This window comes from Acyrthosiphon pisum, chromosome A1, assembly GCF_005508785.2.
Source record: "Acyrthosiphon pisum isolate AL4f chromosome A1, pea_aphid_22Mar2018_4r6ur, whole genome shotgun sequence".
Lineage (NCBI taxonomy): Eukaryota > Metazoa > Arthropoda > Insecta > Hemiptera > Aphididae > Acyrthosiphon > Acyrthosiphon pisum.
In genome coordinates, this window is record NC_042494.1 from 161,206,091 (window position 1) to 161,229,885 (window position 23,795).

General features: G+C 30.0%; 1 protein-coding gene across 1 annotated transcript in view; it reads left to right on the top strand.

Moving 5' to 3' along the window:
* Positions 1–23,795, top strand: part of LOC100159323 (glycine receptor subunit alpha-2-like) — a 234,806-nt gene that overhangs the window by 203,635 nt on the left and 7,376 nt on the right. Inside the window, exons 5-6 of the mRNA XM_029488719.1 lie at positions 10,132–10,214; positions 14,984–15,118. Coding sequence (XP_029344579.1) covers positions 10,132–10,214; positions 14,984–15,118 — 218 coding nt within the window. The remainder of the gene's footprint in view (positions 1–10,131; positions 10,215–14,983; positions 15,119–23,795) is intronic.

Genomic DNA, 23,795 nt, shown 5'->3' on the forward strand with positions numbered 1-23,795 from the left:
GCATTTAAGGAGTGACCTAAATTGATACAAATCCATTTTTTTCAAATGAAAACCAATCTTTTTTGCTGTAATAACATTACAAATCAGATGACTTTTTTGAAAATGTTTATGTATTTGAATTTAAATTATAGCGAGTTGTTACCGTGCTATTCAAATATATATAAGTACTTAAAATAATAGTTATTAAAATTGTGTTTAAAAAAAAATATATATATGTGCCTCCTTTATTAATTTAACTAGTACCTATACCTACTTACTTATTATAGTAACATTCTAGTACAAAATATAAAATGTTGAATTTAGATTAATATTAGTGACTATTATAACTTTCAAGTTATCGTTGTCCCTATCATCATGGAACTATGATGGTTAACGTCAAAGCATCAATTTAATCTCATTTGAAAAAAATTTAATGGCAATATCACAGTATACTCATTAAATTATATACGAATATTATATGTACTTGAAAATAAGGTTACGAAGTATATTAAGTTATTAAGAATTCCAAAACCCGAAATTTGAATATATTCATAATTAAATGAAAAAGGGGAGGGGGGTGAGCATGCTTGGTGAATCTCACTTTGGTGAAACTCATAGTGAAACACTTTCGTTAAATCAAATTAGCTTGACTTTTAAATGTCCAATTATTTTATAGCAATATATATATTATTAACTAGAAATGTTTGTAACTTTCATGATAACTTTAGTAACTAGATCGTTGACGTATTCTGAAAATTGAATCAAATACTTTTTAGTATAAGCCACAAAGTAAAATTAGGAAAAGGCGTACATATACACAATATGTATTATGTATCATACATAATACATATACAATATTACGATGTAAATTACATTCCAGTAAAGCATTAAATTATGTACGAGAGTTATTAAAATTAGCTTTTACTCAATGTTTTCTACATTCAAACGTTATTCGAGTCACACATTATACTTCACTTAAAACTTACAACATATAGGCATATAGCTACGTCCTACAGTATATTTTCAGACCAATAAACGAACAAGAAATTAAAAACATACCAAAACGGCAGTATATATGTAATATTATTATCCAAATAAAACAAACTCAAGAATACGGATTGATCCAGTACCTTACGTTGATAAGACACCCATTATTTCGTAATGTACGTCATTATTTCAGAAAACGCAAACGTCTTTAAACATGTTTCTTTTACATAATATTATAATTTTAAGTCGTTACAAAACAACATTTTTGGTAAAGATTATATTTTTTACTGTTTTTCGTCGTTATCATTTTTAAGTTATGTATAGGTACTCTTTCGAATGAATGACAACATAACATATTTTTGTTCCTATGCGGAATATTATTATTCTGAGTATTTCGATTTATAAATATTATTTAATATATTTTTTGAACAACATGAAATCATGTGAAAAAATAATTTCAAAAATATTAATAGCTTTTGAAATAATGAGTATCTTACGCTAATTGACTCAGCCGGTATAATCTTTACCAAAACTCTATTACTCTTATGAATGTGTATAGCTGTAACCTATAATAGAAGTATTATAATTATACTTATGTAAACGAAAACAGTCACTTTCAGATCCATGACTTTACCAATGTCGTAATATAAAAAACAAAATACAATCGATTAAAAAACATGATCATTAATCATGTATTAATTGTTTAGACTTGGTTTATGATAGTGAAACATGCGTGGCAAAATTCAAGTTTTAATACAGAAAAAATTAAGCTCTCAGGTTTCTTAAAAAATATCCAATTTGTAATCTATCAACAAAACTGTCTAAATATTAGACGTCCTAAGGTTATTACGAAAAATATCATACTGTCAAAAAAACCAAGAATAATGAACTTGACCGGTGTCTACCCTTCAAGTGCTATAGAAAAAATGTTTATCCGAATCCAAAATAAAGAAGTAAAACGTTCACGTGACAATATAATAATAATTTTTCCATAGATACTTAATCAAAAAATAATAATAACCACTGTAATAATAGCAACCTGCAGCTATACATATTTAACACACACACCTAAGTGTGATAAATCAATATTTATGATAAAATATCACAATAACGCGTCCAGAATAAACTTATTTTACTGGCGCATCCTGTGCAGTACATCCGGTTTGTTGAAATTTAATTTAGCTCTGGTAAAAGAACACCACAGAAAGTTTTACAAAAACACACCACCAAATGTATAGCATATTATAAATTATTTATAATACGTTATCGCCTGATTTTAGTAAACGAACTTTTAAAATGCGTTGTTTATTAATTTAGAACGTAAATCAGCCATTGTGACCGGATTTTAAGTTTTTATTTGTATGGGTTGTGGTTTTCGGTAATTCGGTTACATGTAAAGAAATATCATGGTTTGGGTCAGATGGTTTTATTTAACTAATTAAATTTTAGTATTGTGTAATTTATATTGTTTTTTAGCGTTTTAAAATATTGTTTGGGCGCAAATGTTATTGATATGTAACTGTTATGCTTCGTATGTAGATATGATAAGTATAATATTATTGAAAAAACATGACGTGTATGGTCTAAAATCATAATTCGTAGATTTTCCGACGTGAACTGAAATGTTATACGAATATACGATCGACAGTGGGGTGATAAAGAACGGTTGTGCTCCGACAAAAATAAAATTAATGAAAACCACATCGAAGCTGTGAAAAAAACCGTTGTCCGAGATAAAAAAAAAAAAAAAATAGTGCGTACAATATGGGACGTGTCACAATGCAGTGCTCGGGCGATGATAATAAAAAAATAATAATAATAAAATCCAACGACTGTTTGGCGCTCGTAAAAAAAAAATTATAGGTAACAATATTATAGTTCTGAGCGCGTTAATACCGCGTTATAACAATATTATCTATACCGTTTTCAGAATATCGTTAAAACAGATTTGAAAACTTCGCCCTATCGTCGTCCCGCACAACACGCTGTATCCTGGTTTTGTGTCCACTATCCAGTATTCGTGTATTATTATTATTACTTTTTTTTTTTGCTCTCTCGGAGGGTTAAAAATGCAGATGAACCCATCCCGTCGCCTGTCAGTTTGTGGCCAGATTTATATTACTGTATGTTCCTAACCCGTAAACAATATACACCAGGGGACACGCGGTCCCACGAGAGCACACCGACAACAATAATTGAGGGTTTGTTTTATCGTCGCGGACGGTTTTCTTTTGCCCGCCCGGACGACGACGTCGAAACGACGGTGTGTCATTTTTATAAACGTGCAAACTGCGCCCGTAAAGTTACCCACCTGAATTCAAAACGTTTAATGATTATCAGTTCTCAATCATAGTAATTTGTAATTTATAAGTCCAACCCACCCTGTGGAGGGGAAGAGGTAATTACACCTAAAATATAACTTTGACTCCAAGTCTCCAACGAAATATGTTCGCTGATGGGGCTTATTTTATGTGTGTGTGTGGGTATATGTGTGATTAGATTCCCGACGGTGACATATTGAAGAAACCGCATTGGACATCAATCAAACTATACTCGGATGAGCAGCACGCTCGCTTTACATTATAATACTATATTCCTAATAAAGTTTGCGCTTCGAGTTTTCTACCTTCGTCAAAGCGATACGTTTTATTTATTAACCTAACCTAACCTAACGATGAAAATGTAGTCTCGCCCGCTTGTCGGACGTATAATATAATAATATAACGTTGCACGTGATAATTCGAACGTCACCGTAAACTAATAATATTATGCACGTTTCGAAACACCTGTAAGAAAAAGCGTTGCCAGATACGTCCCGAAACACGCGATTATGTTATCGCCACAACGACGTTATTATAATATACGAGTATGGTATCCCATAGGTACTTACTAAAACAACAAAAGAAAAAGCTCTGCAAGTTCATACGCTCCTATATAATATAAAAATACTTCATCGTCGTTCACAAACATTTATATACCTAGGTACCAAATTTACGTCGACAAATTTCGTTCCGAAAATAATATGTTCTCGTGGACCATTATCCACAGTTGTATAGGCCTCTATAAGTGGCACCAAGTATTTGAGAATATACAGAAAATATCATTTCATTCGAATACCTGTCTGAAACACATTTTGAGTCTTTTTTAACATATTATTATTGTATGTACGTTGCACGTGTCACACCGCCGCGAGTGGGCGAGCTCGGGATTTGCACTCGGCGTACCCGGGGCCCACCCGCCGCGAGCACGGCTATTCGGCTACTCAAGTTATCAACTGGGTCGACGAAATTCAACGAAAACAATGCGTGAGGACGGTTCTCCTGGGGCCGCCGGTTCAGACGGAAAAATAAAACAGGTCGATGTAATGCAAATGTGCCAGTTCGTGTGCTATAAACAACGGAACCGTTCGTTGGGTTATCGTAGTATAAGCTAACAGATGACACACGTGTGCCCTATATATATTAGGTATGTATTGTATTTGCGCTGCAGCGGTTGAATTTAGCAGCCGCCGCCGTTGCCGGACGATTATTATTTTCTATTAGAAAGTTTGTGCTTTGATCGTTGCCTAAACGCACATAGAAAATACGTCGTCAGTGGTCGTCGTCGTCGTTTGTAAGTTTTGGTGTTTTTCGATTCTTTTGCATATTAATCCTATAATATGGCTATTATGAGTACATTCCGAGGTAAATTCCATCGAACCGGCGACGACGTTCTCGCGGGGCATACATCTCGTACAGGTGGCCTTTTTCGGATCAGTAGCGTCCTAAAACAACCCTGAGGGGGACGAAATTGTGTTTAAACAAAAACATTATAACATATATCATATATACAGCTAGAGTGGACCACCGAGTATTCCCTGTAAAACGATGGTATAAACCCTCCGCATAACAGTTTTTATAGAACCGTTAAATGTTCATTCAAAAACGTTTCTATTTAACTATAATTAACTTTTTATTATAACTCTGAAATAAATATAAAAATTCTTAAATACATTTTTAAACTAATGTTATTTACAAAATACACGCTCGTCAATCCGACGTACGAGCGCACGCCTAATCATACCTCGTTAAATAATTGTATTGCCTGAGATTGTAATGTTATCGATGTTGATGTGTAAGAGACGAACAATCAATAGTAAACGTATTCTTCAGGGACACGAAACATTTCAAGCCAGCTCCGGTTGGTTAGACAAATTTAAAAAATGTCATGGCATCACAGATAAAAATATCAGCAGAGAATATAAAAGCGTTTCGATAAAAGATTGCAGTTTTGAAAAGAGAGGGTCTCTAAACAACATTTTAAAAGATTACGAATATGATAAAAATTTTAACATGGATGAAACAGAAATATTACTATATATAAATTCCCTACTGGAAAATTAGTTTTTAAGTGAAAAAAAAAATGATATTTCTTTTGAACAAAATTAAATTAATCAAGTTCGTCAAATAGAGATTTCACTTGCAGTATATACTGCAATTATTTATGAAGTATAAAACTTGAGTATTTGTTTAATTCACAAAACAAAAAAAATTAAATTGATAACTTAAAATGTTTGGTATAATCATAACTATGAATTAACATTGTTAATACACCTCATCAGTATAAAACCATACAATATTATTTTGTTTACTCCTAGCAAACTGATCAGTTATTCTAGCTAAAACAAACTGGATACCGTTCTCCGACGAGAAAATTCAAGAGTACCTATTATAGAATTAATACGACGAGGTGCGTTTTCCTACGAATTTCGTTAATGAAAAATCACAGGGATAGGTGTGGATGTGTGTCAACCACCCATGTGGCTGTCAATCCTCCCTTCCTCGTTTCATCCTCGAGGACGACACCCCCGCTAGAAATCGGCTCATCGGCGCATTCGTGATAATGATATTATATAATATTACCGTGCAATAGAGAGTTTTTGTAGACTTTGGATGTACAACCGAACCATAGCTATATATTGCCCATCCTCCAATAGGTTAGCGTCATGCGTTATCCGCGATCAAAGTATCCAACTACACATATCAAATACAATTTTCATTATACAAAGAACACAAACATTTGCAGTATGTATACACCCCACGTCCTGCAGGTACATTTCCAAGCGTAGTATAAACGTAATAATAATAATAATAATAATATCATATAATATACCATCTCATGACGATGAAGTGCATTGTTACACGCTATTATATTCTAGTTGTAGGTGTAGTGAGCAGATGCGTATCGCCTGTGTGGGTTCTCAGTAATTGACTTTGTGTGGTTTACCACCCCACCAAAGCACGCACTCACTTGGATATATTATTATTATTATTATTATTATTATTATTATTATTACCATGTAATTTTGTGCCGCGTATGTATAGCATAAGCCAACCGCAGAGCACGTCCTCCTCGGACGACGTCTTTCCATCGGCTCATCTAAACATGAATCGGAATCGGTCTGAGATAGGAGCCAATGGTTATGAAACTTCAGGCAAGTGGGAGCGCAGTCGATGACGCAAAATCTAATCAAAATATATTGAAATATGTACTCGCGATCTCGTGTTTTCGTTTATACCGGAAATACAACGGTTTTGTATTTTCTGTGTCAATTGGTGGGGTTATCGTGGCCGGGGAGGAGATTTGACTCCTAAGGGTCAGGGTGTTAGATTCGGGCCTCTCCCCGCGTCCGGGCTTTGGTCGTTTTTATTTTTAAATTTTCAAATGAAAAATAATTTATTGTTTTTGATAAAATATTTTGTACTATCGAATGACTGAAATCGAAACCATCAGCACTGGAAATCTTTTTCCAACACAGGACGTGTATCTTGACGATTGTTTTATAGTTCGAGTAATCCCCAAAATTGTTTTTCATCACAGCACATTATTATCAGTTATTAATTATAATAAATCATGGCACGCTTTGGATAAACATAGTCTATTTTCCTAAAATAAGTACTTATGAGGACTATGAAACTCTTAGGTACCTGAATGAAAATCTTTATATTATTATCTAGTAATATTATACTTATATTATATTATTTGTCTTTCAATGACGAACATATTTTTATTCTATTGTACGAAACAATTACGTCTACTCTGCTAAAAACAAATTGTGTTTCTCGGCACACCCTTTGGAAAACACTGCTCTATAGCATTATTCCTATATTTACAAAAACTATGCGAAACCTCCGTGGCTTTCTCGTTCCTGCTCAAGCATTCATTTCCATATGGGCTAAGATTGAACCAGATGTTAAGGGTAAACCAAACATCAGTCTGACAGTTTGGACTGTTTAGATCTGTAACAGCACACGAGGTATAGATGTCTTATTCCGACAACCATCAATCATTTACGGTTGAAATATAAAATGTTATTTACCCATCACTTGCTTGAACATATTTTAAATACTATGAAAACTCGACGCTCAAACGTAGATAATATTCGAAGGTATCTAAGTGTATATAATATGGCAATAATATTCAATCTAATATTAAAGCTAACCCTAACACGAAATTGTTTCTGATAAACGGCCGATTCTCTATGGAATTTTCAATTTTGTGTTATTTATTTGTAAAAACGCAGAAAACACATCATGAAGGTGCGACGTCCTATTAACTTCATACTGTAATATTATTATTTTGATAAGCATATATTTTGATATATTTTCGCGATAATTAAATTAAAATCTTAAACATTTTAAATTTTAAAATCAACGATTTTTCATAATAATGCAGTCATCATTACTGACCACTGCCCACTTTTTAATTTCGTTCTACATGTTCAACATTTCGTAATGAACAATGTGTGTCATACATCACACAACTTTAATACCCGGTTTGAAAAGTTTTGAAAATAGTATAAAAGTGCTCTTATAACATAATTATGAACGTCCATCCGACGGCCTATCCTAATTACGCCACTGACGCGAACCGTCCGTTGCATGTCTGTGTAAGTACTTATTGTGTGTGTGTACGAATTAAAATTGGTAAATATAATTTGAAAAAAAAAAACGGTAAGAAGCAAGAAGCGATTTTATTATTTGATATTTTCGTTTTGAATTTGCTATGTATCGAGAAAATAAAACAGTGGAAAAGCATTTGAATTAGAATGGCGTATTGTATTTTAAATGTCATTCGCAAGAAGAAGATTGTACGGTTGGTAACGTATTATAGGGATATATATATTATCTATATAAAAACAACATGATTCATTAATTTGACGAAATTCTCAACAAAACTGTCACTCAAATACAGATACATAATATAATCTTCTAATTGTTTTTAAAATTGTATTTAAAATCCGGTTGGTTTTTGGGAATGAGACAAAAGTTCCATATTATTGAAATTATACAATCGTTGAATTAAATTTATTGTATAGTATTTAGTAGACTATATAGCACTTACCCCTATAAGATAATGCGTGGATAATTTTATACGCAAAACGTATTCTCTGGCGATCCAGCTAGTCTAACCTAACCATATTATTATGGTGTCGTTATCACGATCCCTTTTTTATAATATTTATTATATAAATATAATTACTTTTGAGATGGATGAATAAGTGGTAGTTGGATTCTCGACACGTCTTGAAAATATTCTCTGCTGACCTCTCCACGGGTCTGACGTACGACGAATGTATTACTTAGTCCCTCTTCGACTAATATAAATAATTACACGACACGATATGTAGGTACTATTACATTAGGGATAGGTTTGTGGAGTGCTTGTGGACTTTAAGTATTCCACCTGTTATTTTACGTACATCGATCGCACAGCTTCACCTTCAATTTTAGTAGAAAATAATTTCTAAATAACTGTCTCGAAATTGACTGGTTCCTTCAAAATGTTCACATCCCCACGACTTCACCAATAAGATTATTTTTGGTTCTTCATTCGTTGTATTCTTTCCATGCACCACCAACGCGTGCACTTAAAATTATTATGCATGGAGACAACTAATGAATACAAATGTACACTTTTAACGTAATTATTTAGTTATTGATAATTGGTACGGTATTTTTTTTTTTTTTCAAAAAAAATGTGTTCCCGCCTATATTGTAAAAATTAAATATAACGGATTTCCATCAAAATTTAATATAAATCATATTATTATCTACTCACGAATTATATTATAATATAATATCATAATAGTATGTCTGTACAGTTTTAATATTTGAAAATAATTATTTACTGCATAGTATTATAATTTCATCACAAATGCGCATTTTAATTACTATTAAATTATAACTATTCTATGTCAATAAGACGCATATATTACGGATACGATTTAATTGAATTTCTACTGACCATTCTACATCAGTCATAAATATTTAATCATCAATTTATTTATCAAAATGTTTGTATATTATTATATTATATTATATTATATTACGTAAAGTAGGAAATGGAAAAAGATGACAACGTTTGTTGCGGTTAGTTCGTAGTAGTAGGAAGGAGAAATGGGGAACCAGCAGAAAGTAAATAGTAATTTAAAAAATGAATATACACTCTAAAAACATATTTAAATGCTCTGAATGTTTTCAGGCTATTACAGAACGTTGGTAAATTTCAGTCTATAGTAAATGAAAAAAGAAATGTATAATTTTGGTCTACGTTTTTCTTGTTAAACAGAAAAAACATGCTGAGCACAAATAACGTTATGGTTATAGCTTATAATTATATGCATTTAAAACGCAGAAATTAATGTAATGTAATCCATCAATGAAAACCAGTAGCGAATAGCAGTAAATAAAACGTACCGTTAAGTATGATACATTAATTTATATTATCGACCAAAAATATGCCACAATAAGTATAACTCGTATTTCAAATCACATCGTTTAAATTATTATTATATTTCTTATATTATGCATTTAAAAACGTTTAACGAAATCAAAACCGAATTTGAATTTGATAGTAACTTTTCAACGATTAATTTTTAAAAAAAGTTAATCACTTGCGGGAGCTCTGAACATAAAGTCATACGATACATCGTGTCTATAGGTACTGTCGATACAGATTCAAGTTTTTAAAATAGATATAGGTACTACAATATATACGCCTTTAAGAACAATACTTTATCATCAACAATATTCCTTTGATTCCACCATTCAGTATAGTTTTAAATGTTATTAAAAACTACAGTACCTACAACATTAAGTATACCTATATGTATTTTTTTTTCAGATTGAAGTTGACATTTTCATGTATGATGGACCTGTCTAAATTTCCATTGGATAACCAAATTTGCACAATGGAAGTGGCTAGTTGTGAGTTTCATCACAGTATTTTAATGAAACATCTGGATGGTTGTTTTATTAAAAAAAATATTTGAATTCTTAAATATATTGCCGCCATAATTTCAAAAAATTGCAATGTGTTGACATGATTATTTCATGTGTATTAGATTAGATTCCGAATAGAGAGAGTTATTTTTATAAGATTATTTTGAAGGAAACTTACCCTAATTTAAAAATAATACACCTGTATCTTATAGTGACAATACTCATAATACATAATTATTATATAGCTGCAAAAAATTAATAAAAAATTGAATAAAGAAATTAGAAAGTATAGCTGGAATTCTAGATACATAGTGATGCAAATAATATCGAAATAAATCATAAGAATGATGGAAAAAACAGTGGACATGTATTATATGTAAATATGATTATATAGAAGCTCTATAGCAATATAACATAATAACGAGGGATGAAATATCCGTAGGAATTTAGTTAATAGTATTTAAGAATTAAATAATTATAAAACTTATTGAAACACCAATAAGAAACCCAAGCACGATATAAAAAATGGCTCACGAGATAACTATAGACAAATAAGAAAATAAAACAATATTATGCTCCATTACATCGAGTGGTTATTAATTATCAAAGATAAGTTAAAGTTAATTTTTTTAAACTTTTCAACTTAACTAGTAAATATATATTTTCTAACTAAATTAGTAATTTCACAAGCATCATCTGTTATAACTTAGCCATTTCCGGTTATTTAAAAAATAATAAGTTTACTTAAAACTATTTTTATATAGTTTATACATATAGTTATCAGTTATAACTAATAATTACATTTTTTTTATTATTATTATTATTATCATTGTTATTCAATAGTCGCGCTGAATACAATTATTTTAAATAAAAATTAACAGATAAATATCCTACGTTTTAATATGTTAGTTGGCACAAATCTGCAATTGAATAAATTACAACTAGTGTGCAATAGGAAGAAATAGTATTCTGTGTCTATAACAAAATTTGAGATAGGTATTATTTAAAAAAAATTAAAGTTGTACAATCACACTAATATGTGATACAAGCGAAAAAAATGAACGCACTTATTTTCAAATTTTTATCCTTACTAACTTTAAACTTTTAGATTTAAAAATATATATTGTTTATCAGGTAACTACTTAACTTATAACTTGACGTTTTGACTTAAGTTGACTAACTCAAGTTAAATTTTTTGGTTCCAATTTTTGAATATTATAGATATTATGTTTTAATATATTGTAACACAAAAATAAAACTGTGTGCAATATAATATACTTAATAGGTATGATAATAAATTAAAATTACGAAGGTATTCATAATATAAAAAGAGGAAAATGAGGGAAAACCTTGTTAACTAAACGATTTTTTTTAAGCGACTTTTTCCAGTAGGTTCTATTTACAATTTTGTTTTTATTTAGTGTTCTCAGCAATCATTCTACGCCAGAAAACTATTTTATATTTTGTTTTTTTTCATTTCGAAAGGAAAAAGATATAATATATTTTATCGTTGAAAAACACTGACGCCGTCAGATTATTATTTTGGTTTTAGTTCTGTAATTTAAATTTTGATTGCGTATTGGAATTTAGATTTGAGGAAACTATCCCATATTTTTTTTCAAAATAAACTCGTTTTTCTTTTATAACTTTTATTATAACTATTTAACTTTTGTATTTTCAATCAACTTTACTCAATGTTTTTGGAAAATAAGAAGTTCAATGCTGTTTAAGTATCTACATAGTATAGGTACTTAAATATCCGAATTTAGTAAATAATTGAATTTATAAGCTTAACGATTTTCCAAACAACCTCTGAATCATACACAAACATTTAGAACTGCAGATCATATTGCGCAATATTCATATTCCTACAAATTAAACGTCGAAGTTGGATAAAGTAAATGTTCAAAATTTTAAAATTACATCGCATCTACTCAGGTATAATAGTCATGTTAATATCATCACTATCATGTTAATAGTGTTCAAAAAACAGAAGAGCTGAAAATTAGATATCTATAATAGATAGTCGAATACATTTTGAAGTCAGAATTCGTTTACTATTTTATTAGCACCCACGAGATGCTGTCCAATATATTGTAGAATATTCAGTCGGGGTATACAAGTTGATTTAAAATAAACCCGGCATATCTAGAGAAATATTCGTGGTTATTGTTTGGTTATGATTCGATTCGTTTTAACATTTGTAAATAACAATATACTTCTACTCTATATTATATTTGTGTACGATTGCCATTTGTTGGTTCCCGCTATCTTACTGTTTTTTGTTAAACTGCCTTATTGACTTTCAATTTACATATGACATCCAATACGTAATTGCAATTTTAAATTATCGAAAAGATAGTTTTTCAAAAATATTGATATTCTACATTGGTTTTACATTAGATCTAATCCATTATAAATTATAATATTTAAATATTTAGACTGGAGTAACAGAGAGAGAGTAACATATTCCATGATATATGTTTGTACTTTTGTAAAGAAATTTCCTTGCCTTCTACTCCAATCTGAACATTAAATAATTATTATAGTTAATGCACCATTCTTTTATATCAAAACATTCAATGTTTTCGAAAAAATATTAAGATAATAAATTATAGATTTAAATTCTAGAACCAAACAAAAAAAAGGTGGTGAGTAAAAATATTATAATTATCAAAAAAATTAGAATATTATAATGTAAAAAGTTTTTGAAAAAAATCACTAACTTTTCTGTACGAATAAAATCAAAGGTTTTGGTTAAAATAAAATCAGCATACATGAATAATATTGAATATAAACACAGATAAACTCACATTAAAGTATTAAACCATGATCAATCACAATACATTTTATATGGATAATCATAATTTGGCAGATGGTTGAACAATCACAAGGCTAATACCTCTCAAAAACTGTTTAGTCTAACACGTTATCCAAGCAGTATGTATGCATAAAACTTATGACCAAAGATAGGTACTAACTTAATAAGTTAATTCTAGAGACACCAAAGTTTAGGTTTTAGTGAACTATTTAATTTCAAAACCTAGTAGGAGAAACCACTAACCAACAACATAACACGTTTAGTTTAATCCTGTTGACAAACAAAGCAAAGATATCTAGAGACAGGGCAATCTTCTTAATAAACCTTTAAACGCTATATACGCAGTTTGAAACGTGATTTCATTAATTTTGACTAAACTTAAAATATATTACCAATAAACTACGTCAGAAAACAGCTCTTAATCTCTGATAATATTTTACAACATAATAATTATAATTGGACTTGGTATGTATTTCATAAATTCGCATTCATACATATTTTTCTCCCAATCATTATATAGCATCATTCAATTACAATTAATTATCTGTGCGAAAAATAAAATACGGTATTAACATATCTTTGAAAAACGAAATTAAGTTTTTTAAATGTTAAATAAATAAGAGTAATTATTCATTACTAGGCATTTTTTCTGTTCGAGGAAGTAAAACAAGCAAACCATAAAATATTTTAAAAGACAAGATTAATATTTCAATTCTTAAATATCATTAATTAAAATTAATAATTAATAATATTACATACAATATGTTTAACTTTAAATAATTGTCACAGAACTTAATTCATATACTAAAATTACATGTTTTACTAAGAACTTAACATTTATAAGGTTTCTTTGATAGAGAAGTAATACCTCATAAGTTAAAAAAAAAGTGATTTTGTGATATAAACATAAATTATTTCAGAAATAAAACCTGGAATATTTTATTAATAATATCACGTATAGCTCATTATTCCCAAAGACAACATAAACTTAAAAGTAATTCCATGAAAAGCAGTTATCAATGTTTTGTCAGAAATACCACGTATTTTCGTATTGATAATATTGCCTATTGACTTGTGTTTTTATAATACTATATCTTTACCACATTCACATTATTTATACCTTTGAAAGTAAGTGCCCGGGTCTAAACACAATTTTAAAAAATCAAAACCTGCAAAGGTATATTTAAAAAAAAATGAATAGATATTAGATAGTCGCATAATATATGTATGCTAATCGATATTTTTTCACTAAATTTGTATATATATAAAGGTATTCGGGCATACCCAGGAAAAAAATGCACTGCTTTTTAGACTTACGATGTATTTTTAATTCACCGAAGCATTAAATGTTATACATAGTAAATGGTATCTGTTTAAAAATAAAAATATATAGATCTATATGTATGGAAGTTATATAATACAGACTTTTACTTTTTATAATTTAAGTTGTTCATATTTCGAACTTTTCATATTTTTCATATTTTCACTATATTAAATATACACTGTGAAAAAAAATCAACTAATAATACACTATAATAAAACTTATGAATTGACTATTTTATTTTATGCTAGTCCAGCAATCCGTAAACAAATCATAATTGAATGGGTGTTTGTTTAAAAAGGGCCTAAAAAACGGATAAATTTAAAAGAATAATGTAATTCTCAAAATGATATGCTATTGCCAAAAAATGCAAGTGATTAAATCACCCCAATCATACATACAAAACGGTTAAATACTTGCATACATACTATTATTACTTATACAGTTCCAAAAATACATATTGTATAATATACGCCGTGAGCTTTCAATTATTCCTTGTCCTGATCCCTGATAACATTGATATTTTTTTAGTAAACTAGATAAATTGTTTCTAATCTTATACAATTTTAATGATTTAATTTATCAAAATAACTTTAACGTGTATCACTTTAGTTTCAAAAACTATTGAAGAACTTCGATTGGAGTGGAAAAATACGGATCCCGTACTAATGGCCAAAGGATTGAGAATGCCACAATTTGAAATTGTAGACATCGTGCCTTCCGACTGTCAAGAATCATTTCAAATAGGTACGTACATTTTTTATAATTAAATATAAAATTTAAGTTATAGTAGGCAGTAGCAATCTAATGGAAGGTAATTTATACTGAATTATGTATATATCTAAATAAATTATATTTAAACAATTTAAAAAATTGTTTAAATTAAAATTTGTCGTTTCAACTAGATCGATAGTCATTGTGAAAATGCTATTCATCTTAAAGGTTTTTATCCTTGCCATTTGTATTTTTGGATTACAAAACTTAAAATGTAATAACTCGTGTTTTGGGTATTAATGAAAATGTAAACGATATTTAACCAAATTCAACAACGTCATCTATTTAACAGACCATTTTCGGTTTAACCGTTATTTATACAGTTTTATTTTAATAATATTAACCATTATCATAGATTGCAATTAGGACTTTGTTTTCAATTAACACGTTCTCATTCAGGAGTGTAGGGTATAATAGCATGGGAGTTGTAATCCCCTCCAACGAAATATGAGATTATTTTTTATGAATTGTACGTATGTAATACAACAAGGTTACATAACTTCTATTGAAATTTCAGACGTCAAATGGTACGTATGTATAACGTGTATGACGTATACTTTGGTAGATTTTACTCAAAAAATCCAAAGAGAAACATTTTTCAAATGCATAACACCCCCGCCCCTACTCACCACACAAGGAAAATGAATCCTGATTGTGCCGTTGGATATAGGTAGGTATCACAAAAATAGTGACAGAGATAGGTATAAAAAGCATATAAAATTCTAGTGAAGTATCAATATTCTATAGATATTTCATATAGCAATCAATAAATTTTATATTTTACATACTTATACAAAAAATAAAAAATAAATTGCCGGCGCATATTTGTACTGAGTATGAGAACATGGAGATGTTTTTATTTTTATAAAATTCAGATATACCACCTGGAATTGATTTTTCTCTATTTTCTAACGTCACGATTTGTATTTATTTTGTTCAACAAAAGATCAAATATTTCCATACGGCTCAGGAATATAAAAATCCAATAAATGCATTCCCAAAATCATAATCCCGGAAGAGATAGTAACATTTTTTTTAATTAAATATGACTGCAGCAAACAATTGTGTACAACAATTTTAAAAACTTGCACCAAAATAAGTAAAAAGAAAAACATTCTTTTATTCTCTACGATATTATATATAACATTCATTTTTTTCAAACCAAACATTTATGGTACCTACGTTAAACTGTTAAAAGTATGATTTGATAGTAAAATACGGCTGTTATCTACCTTTATATGAACCGGTGACAGAAATAATTATATTTTAAAAATATTTATTTTTATGATAAAACATTTATTTTTGGTATTTGGTCAAAGTTACAAATTACGCTTGCGGACGAGTCATAAATATGACAATAATAAAGTGAATTTAAAAATAATAAAATTTACATACCGCATTATGTGTGAAGAAAAACTAGAACAGCCTAACTCGTACATTGTGAACTTCGTTGTTTGCATAAAACTATGTCTGCTAAACAATAATAGTAATATTTTTATACCTACAGTACCTATAAAGATCCCTACAAACCGTTCTGCTGTATTGTGCTTTTTAAAATATTTAAATCAATACAAAAGCTTACCAACGCTTTTTTACATTTAAATAAGCATAAAACCCATATTTGTGTAGCATGAATATAAAAAAAATATTGAATTAACATGGTTGTTAAAAGTAAAAAACTAAGCCCATACAGTAAAAATACATAAAAAATGAGTTGATTTTTAGCGTCAGAGGCGTAATCTTTATTTCTACTGATATATTATTGTTATAATTTAAAAGTTACAGCAGTGCTCTATAGAGTAACGCGTGACCAAAAAAAAATATTTTTAAAATGCCCTCTATTAGATAATAAATTCAGGAATTTAAAAGTTCCATAATTTTGGGAGATAATAATATACAATCCGTGGTCGGTATATATTATTTTGCGTATAATACAAAACACCGTTATATAAACGATTCGTTGTACGTATACGGTGTAAACATAACTGCACAAGTGCACATGTTGTTGTTTTCTGATTTACCGTACGGTAACGCTTCGTTTTGGTGTACATATTATATGATTATATACTAAGGTGCTGTTACGTAGGAAGACATCATCGCGCACTCATTCTTAACCAAACAGTTTAATATAACCATATTAGTTTCGGAGCAAACGTTAATTAAGACAAATAATTTTATTCGAAATTAAATTACAGATAAATAGTAACTACACATTACGATCAAATGAACTTAAAACGGAAATGCGTGTGCACACAATGCGCTAAGGGTCGCCCATTATTCATGTTAAGTCTCTTGGGCATTATCTCTCATGCATTTCGCTAATAGCAGCAGGGACGTTCGTATTTAAATACATTTTACGCTCGGTCGGCTGCCGAAACGGCCGGGTTACCTGATAGTTTTCACACGAATATTCCAGAAGATATCGCACTGAAGAATAAAATATTTCTCATATTATACAATATTATGATATGTTGTATACTCGATTAGTCGGGGAAAACTTTTCAACTACAGCGCACACACGTAAAAAAAAAATTGTCAAACTGCAACGACGTTTTCTTCAACACGCGTATACGACATGCTATGTAGTTATGAACAAATAGACTTATCGTTCGGGAAATTTTTTTTTTTGGTTCTCAGCACGCTCCGCTCAGTCTTTTGTAGGTCTCGACCGATGTCATGATGCGGTAACTGCGTGCGATCTGCGTAACGATAATATAATATATTATATTAGAAAAACAATATAATATTATTGTACGTTGTTTATTTGTACGCAGATGTATTATGTTGTTTTCGTGTTTGAACAGTACATTTATCCATAAAGTACAAAACTTTTAACTCGCCGTTTATTCAATGATAAACGGTACAACATTTGACTGTATTAATATTCAGCGAGTTGTATGTGGAAATTCAAAATAATGACTATCATCGTGTCCCGACGTCGGAGCACGTCGTACCTGCCTGGAAATGAAATAGAGCTCAACGTTTTTTTTTTTATTATTTTAATTATTAAAAACAATTTCAAACTAAATTATGTATAATATTATGTATCGCGTCGTGCTAACCTCAGGACACCTGTTATAGAAAAAAATGGACCTATATAAACTTCAATTTTTCAACACGTGAAACGAGAACTCCATTAACCAAAAATAATAATTTTAATTTGCCTTGTGTTTTTTTAAATACCTGAGGGCATAGCACAGCATTCCAAAATATTGTTATACGTGAAAATATCAACGTAGGTAATGTTTATACTTTTGTAGAGATAAAAATCAAAATACAATTAACTTACCTATCACGATACCTAAATATAAAAAGCATATTTTTTAAATTATAAAAAAACATTCAAGTAGTCGTTTAATTAAGATCGGCACCTGAATTATTCAAGCAAATTATAAAACGCAAAATGAATATTACATACCACATGGGCGTCAGCATGATTTATTAACTACATAAACCCGCGGTTACTTCTGAAAATGTCAACTTTAATTGTGTTTTTTTTAAATTTTGCTTTCGTTGCCCTTATAACAATTTTAACGGTCACCTATATATTTTTTACTATCGTTCTTAAAAATGTTACTTTCTTTATTATTATTGGAACATCACGTCCAAAAGATGAACTTTTGATTTTCAAGTAGGTATAACATTAATGCGAAATATTTTGTATATTATATTTCTTAATGAACGGAATACCATCTAATAAATTCTAATTTGGGTTAACCAACAGCCGCCAAACTAATATTATACTACTATACACAATACATATATTATATGCATCTACAATTGATAAATTATGGAAGGAATACAGAGAGTAAAATTCTGTCTATTTTAACAACGTCCCACTTCACAACCATCTGATAATATTATGATCAGTACAACCAACAATACTGTAACGTAATAATAATCTACACATTATGATTTTCCAGAAAACTTTTAGTAACTTTAATAATTTTTTTAATTTTTAAACATGTATCTTAAAAAATAAATAATAAACCTCTTGGATATAATTGTATAGTTATTATTTATTAACTTTTTTTTTTTTTTTTTATTGTGGTATCGAGGACTGGAGGAGGAACTATGGTGCCAGTACTTCTCCTCCAGCCCCCATCGTTTATTGTCAAAACAAACACACGACAATTAACAGCGGCGGGACAATCCCCCACCCGCTGTTATTACAAACAAAATTGAGTTATATTACAAACGGTACAGATCGGGTCTTAACTATAGTAATTCCGCCGGTTTGCAGCCTGTCGCACTCGTTCCTCTTCTTCTTTGATTGAGAGGATGTTTTCCACCATGCCGTAGAACAGCCTGAACCGCTCTTCGGCCTCTCTCAGGATCGCATCCTTCCCTTGGGCGTCCGCCGGCAGGAGCTCGAACGCCGGTCCAAAATATTATTTATTAACTACCCATCCAACACATGATAACAACCATCATCTTCTACCTTTATAACATAACATACCGATGAATCATAATTACAATATTTCGAAATTATCTTTTTAAGTGATCGAAAAAAATTGTTTATGAATACTGAATAGATTTACACGTTTTATTTTAATTGTATTTTTTTAAGCAATGCATTTTTGTTGTAAGTACATTGTTTACAATTGATCGTTAAAATAAATAAATAAATACAATATGCATTGGAAAGAAAAAAATAAAAATTGATGATTTGTTCAGTTTTAGGTAGGTACACATTTTCAATTAAAAATTATTTTAATTATTTTAAAAAAAGGGTTCATTTTGTACAATTACAGCATTATACTGTTAAGTACCTTTTACGAATAATAATAAAAAAAAAAAATAAATAATTGTAAGGGTACAAAATGTTTCAAGAGAGTGGTTCTTGAATTCAATATGAATAAAATAACTCAAATCATAATAACGCATCATAAAAACAAGTCTGTTGCTTATTTTAGTACTAATTTATTTTAGTACCTTTTTTTTTGTATTTACAATCGGTGTTTTTATGTTCAATTAGTGAATTTGACATAGAAATAAACAATACACAATTTTAATTTATTATTTATATTACACATAATGCATATAATACATAAATATACATATTATACTGGATAATTAACAGTAAATGCTAACTATCTCAAAAAATATAAACAATTTTCGAAAATATTAATTGTTTAAATTCTGAAGATTAGTATGTATAAAAATTGAATTTTGGACTATTATTGAAGGTAGCTGTAAGTGGAAAGTTTTTTAAAGTATTGACAACGAGAGTAGTGGACCAACAATTTACTAGGTGGGTATCCCGGATGTACCATTCCACTACACTCATCTTAACTTCAAGCAGAAAAATAATATTCAGCTTCAGGATATAAAAATAAAAATTCCCATTATGTTTTAAATAAAATAAATCTTAAAAACGGATAACGACTAAAAGTTGGTAAAAAATCCTGACTTTAAATGATGTAAAATAAATATTTTCTAAAACGTTTATACTTTTCGAGATAGAGATAATGAGTGTTTACTGTTGAAATAACCATCCAGTATATGTATATACAGTAGTGCTTCCATAAAGTATAAATACAAATACGTCGTGTACTCCCAAGCATCAATTTGTGAATAAAAGATAACTTGTTAACCCGAGAGAGGTCCCGTTAGTATTTTTGACTGTAAGAACTGACGATAAAATTCAAATCTCGTCTGAGTAAAATATATTTCACCCCTGAAAATAATAATACCAATGAGCTGACTAAGCCTGACTTGTTTTTATAGAAGGTGGTACTTATTGTTTTCTTCATTAATTAATCGATCGTCATTGATTTCGTATAGATTTTAAGAGGATGCCACACCCGCATGTGTTGTCTTCCGTCTTCAAGTGAGTACACAGATAACGTTCTTACCATCAAGTTTCATAATAAGTCCATTCACTATAATTTTTAAACTAACGGAGCTAAACGTGATCTGCTGAGTGTATATTTCCTAGGTTACGCACTTGTAAGACGGAGACAACACATACGGGTGTGGCGTCCTCTTAAGGAGAATAAAAACTGTCAAGTAGGTTACCACTTTGGTATACAGTAGATGTCGAGTATACCTCGTCATTGAGTATGCACTGTAATGGATATGTTAAATTTGAACTCAATGATAAATCGTTGTATACGATGAAAAACGATTTTGAGCGAAGATGGTCCAACTTTTTGGTAACCAAGGTTACAAAACTGCAATTATTTTAATCTATACTAATATTATAAAACTGAAGAGATTGTTTTTTTGGACGCGCTAATCTCAGGAACCGTTTTTTTGATTTCAAAAATTATTTTTGTGTTGGATAGTCTTATCCAAGGAAGGCTTAATGCTATATGCTATCACGGTACGACCAATATAAGCCCAGGGAGCCCAGGGATGTGCTCAAAAAAGAATTTTTAGATTTACGGTGGAAATGTTTATCTATACATGGTTGTTATTTGTTATAGAAGAAATAATTAGTATAAAAAGTATTTATTTATTATTGGTTGCCATTGGTTAATCAAATCGAATTTTCACACATGGCTTACCAAGGTAGCTGAGCTGCACTTATAGCCGCTCATACGCTCACACGTATGCGCTCATCGCCGTTGTCCACGATCGGACGTAGTCGGATTGCCTACCAGCTGGCTGAGTTGCACTTACTGCGGCGAGTTACACCTTAAAAGGTAGTAATTTTTACGGCCCACAAAGTGCGTGGGATCAGCTAGTAATAATATGATATTAAAATCATATCAATTTTTTTTTTTGTTATTTTTCCCGATCGTTTTTACATTTTAGTATTTTTAGTACTTTTTAGTATTGAACATTTTCAATATTGACAGGGGGTCCCCCCAAGACAAAAGTTCTAACTAGAATCCATTCTTTACTAGAAACCTCCTTCAAAGCTTTTGATTATAACTAGAAGAAGTGTATTCAGACACAAAAATAAACAAATAAAAAAACCGCACATGATTGCAACATCAATACACTCTTCGCTCCGCTCTGCAAAATCAAAAAATGCAATTTTTATTTTGTGATTATTTTCATCTCTCTTATCCCAACCATGCGTAGACAATAGAAAACATTCACGGTCAGAAGGCTTAGTGCGCATTCGAAACATTAAATGGAAAGTGTTGTAGCATAATATATAAAATAAGCACTCTCGTTTACGGAGAAAATTAAGATTTCCGGGGAAACGAAATAATCTTAGGTTTAACGTACAACGATAATTATAACGCTATGCCGCTGCAGGCGATATAATATATTGCCACGCAAACGCTCTCCGATATAAAGTGCCGTACAGCTGCAGACTCAACTTGAGCTAGGCGACGCCATAGCCGGTTTGCTACACGTCTATTTATACAATCTGCAGGCGCCCACCAATTAATCAATCTCTTGTGGATTCCTTCTGACATTAGACTCGTGGACGAAATGACAAATGAAACCGCTGAAGTGTAATTAAGTATATTATACAAGGCGATTCTTCGACCATGATCAGTCTCCATTTTTTTCCAAAGTTAATAATGTTGGTATTTATTCTGATTCGTTTAATAAACAACAGATTTTTAAATAATTATATTTTTATGCCATTTTAGAAGTAGGATTCTGCAGGCCAATACAAACTTTATTTTTTACAATTGAGAAACATCCGTTTTAATTGTAAGTGGAGATGGTTTTTTTGTTGAATATAATGAATAATGATGATACGTTCTAAAGTTCTGTACCTACTATGGATTATACGTTTGTATAATTATGAGGCTATGATAATTTGACAATATAGGATATCATAATTATTTATTAATATATTAATCCATTAACATTTTACAGAATTTAAAATGATCTGTGTGTAATAAATACTAAACTAAATATTAGTTTTGTTTTATATAATATGCACAATCAAGATTAAAATTCTTAGGACATAAAGCTTAACAACTAATTTGAATTTCGATTTGTATTTATTAACATTACATTTATATTTCAATCAGATACTGAAAAAAGAGTGGGTATCATTTGCAAAAATAAGTTTGTATCACCAAGGGACACACCTTCATAATGGTATAAAAAATATAAAGATATCAAAATACTTAAAAATCTAAATATATACCTATATATTACATACTGTAGCGTGGAAAAAATTTCCGGAGCAATTATTATTAATTCCTATGAATACTGATAAACACATTTGACTCACTGAGTGTTATAGTCCGGATAGTCAACCATAATATAATGACTATGCATTTATGCATTTATGCCGTTTACATCGTACCTATTACGGATTTTGACTTATTTTAAATTATAAGATAATACAACTCGGATAAAACTTAAAATCGGCCCTCGTTTTGTAATAATAATTTGACATTTTAAAGCCGCAAGATTAATTGTAATTCAAACTTAAAGGCTAAGCCCTGCCATCTATATTCTATTTTTTATGTGTACCGTCATATTTTATTGTTATCGTTCGAGGAATGTATTGTAAGACTACATGCATCATAATTCTTATTATATAGGTATAATAATATATGTTATACATCGATACCACGGTATATACCGCACTGTATTCATATTATTACCTTGTATGTTTATTTTTTTTGTTTTTTAAACTTATATAATGTGGTTCGATATCAGACGATATTTCGTCGAATTCTTTGCACAGAATATAAAAATGAAATATTCACTGCACTTTATG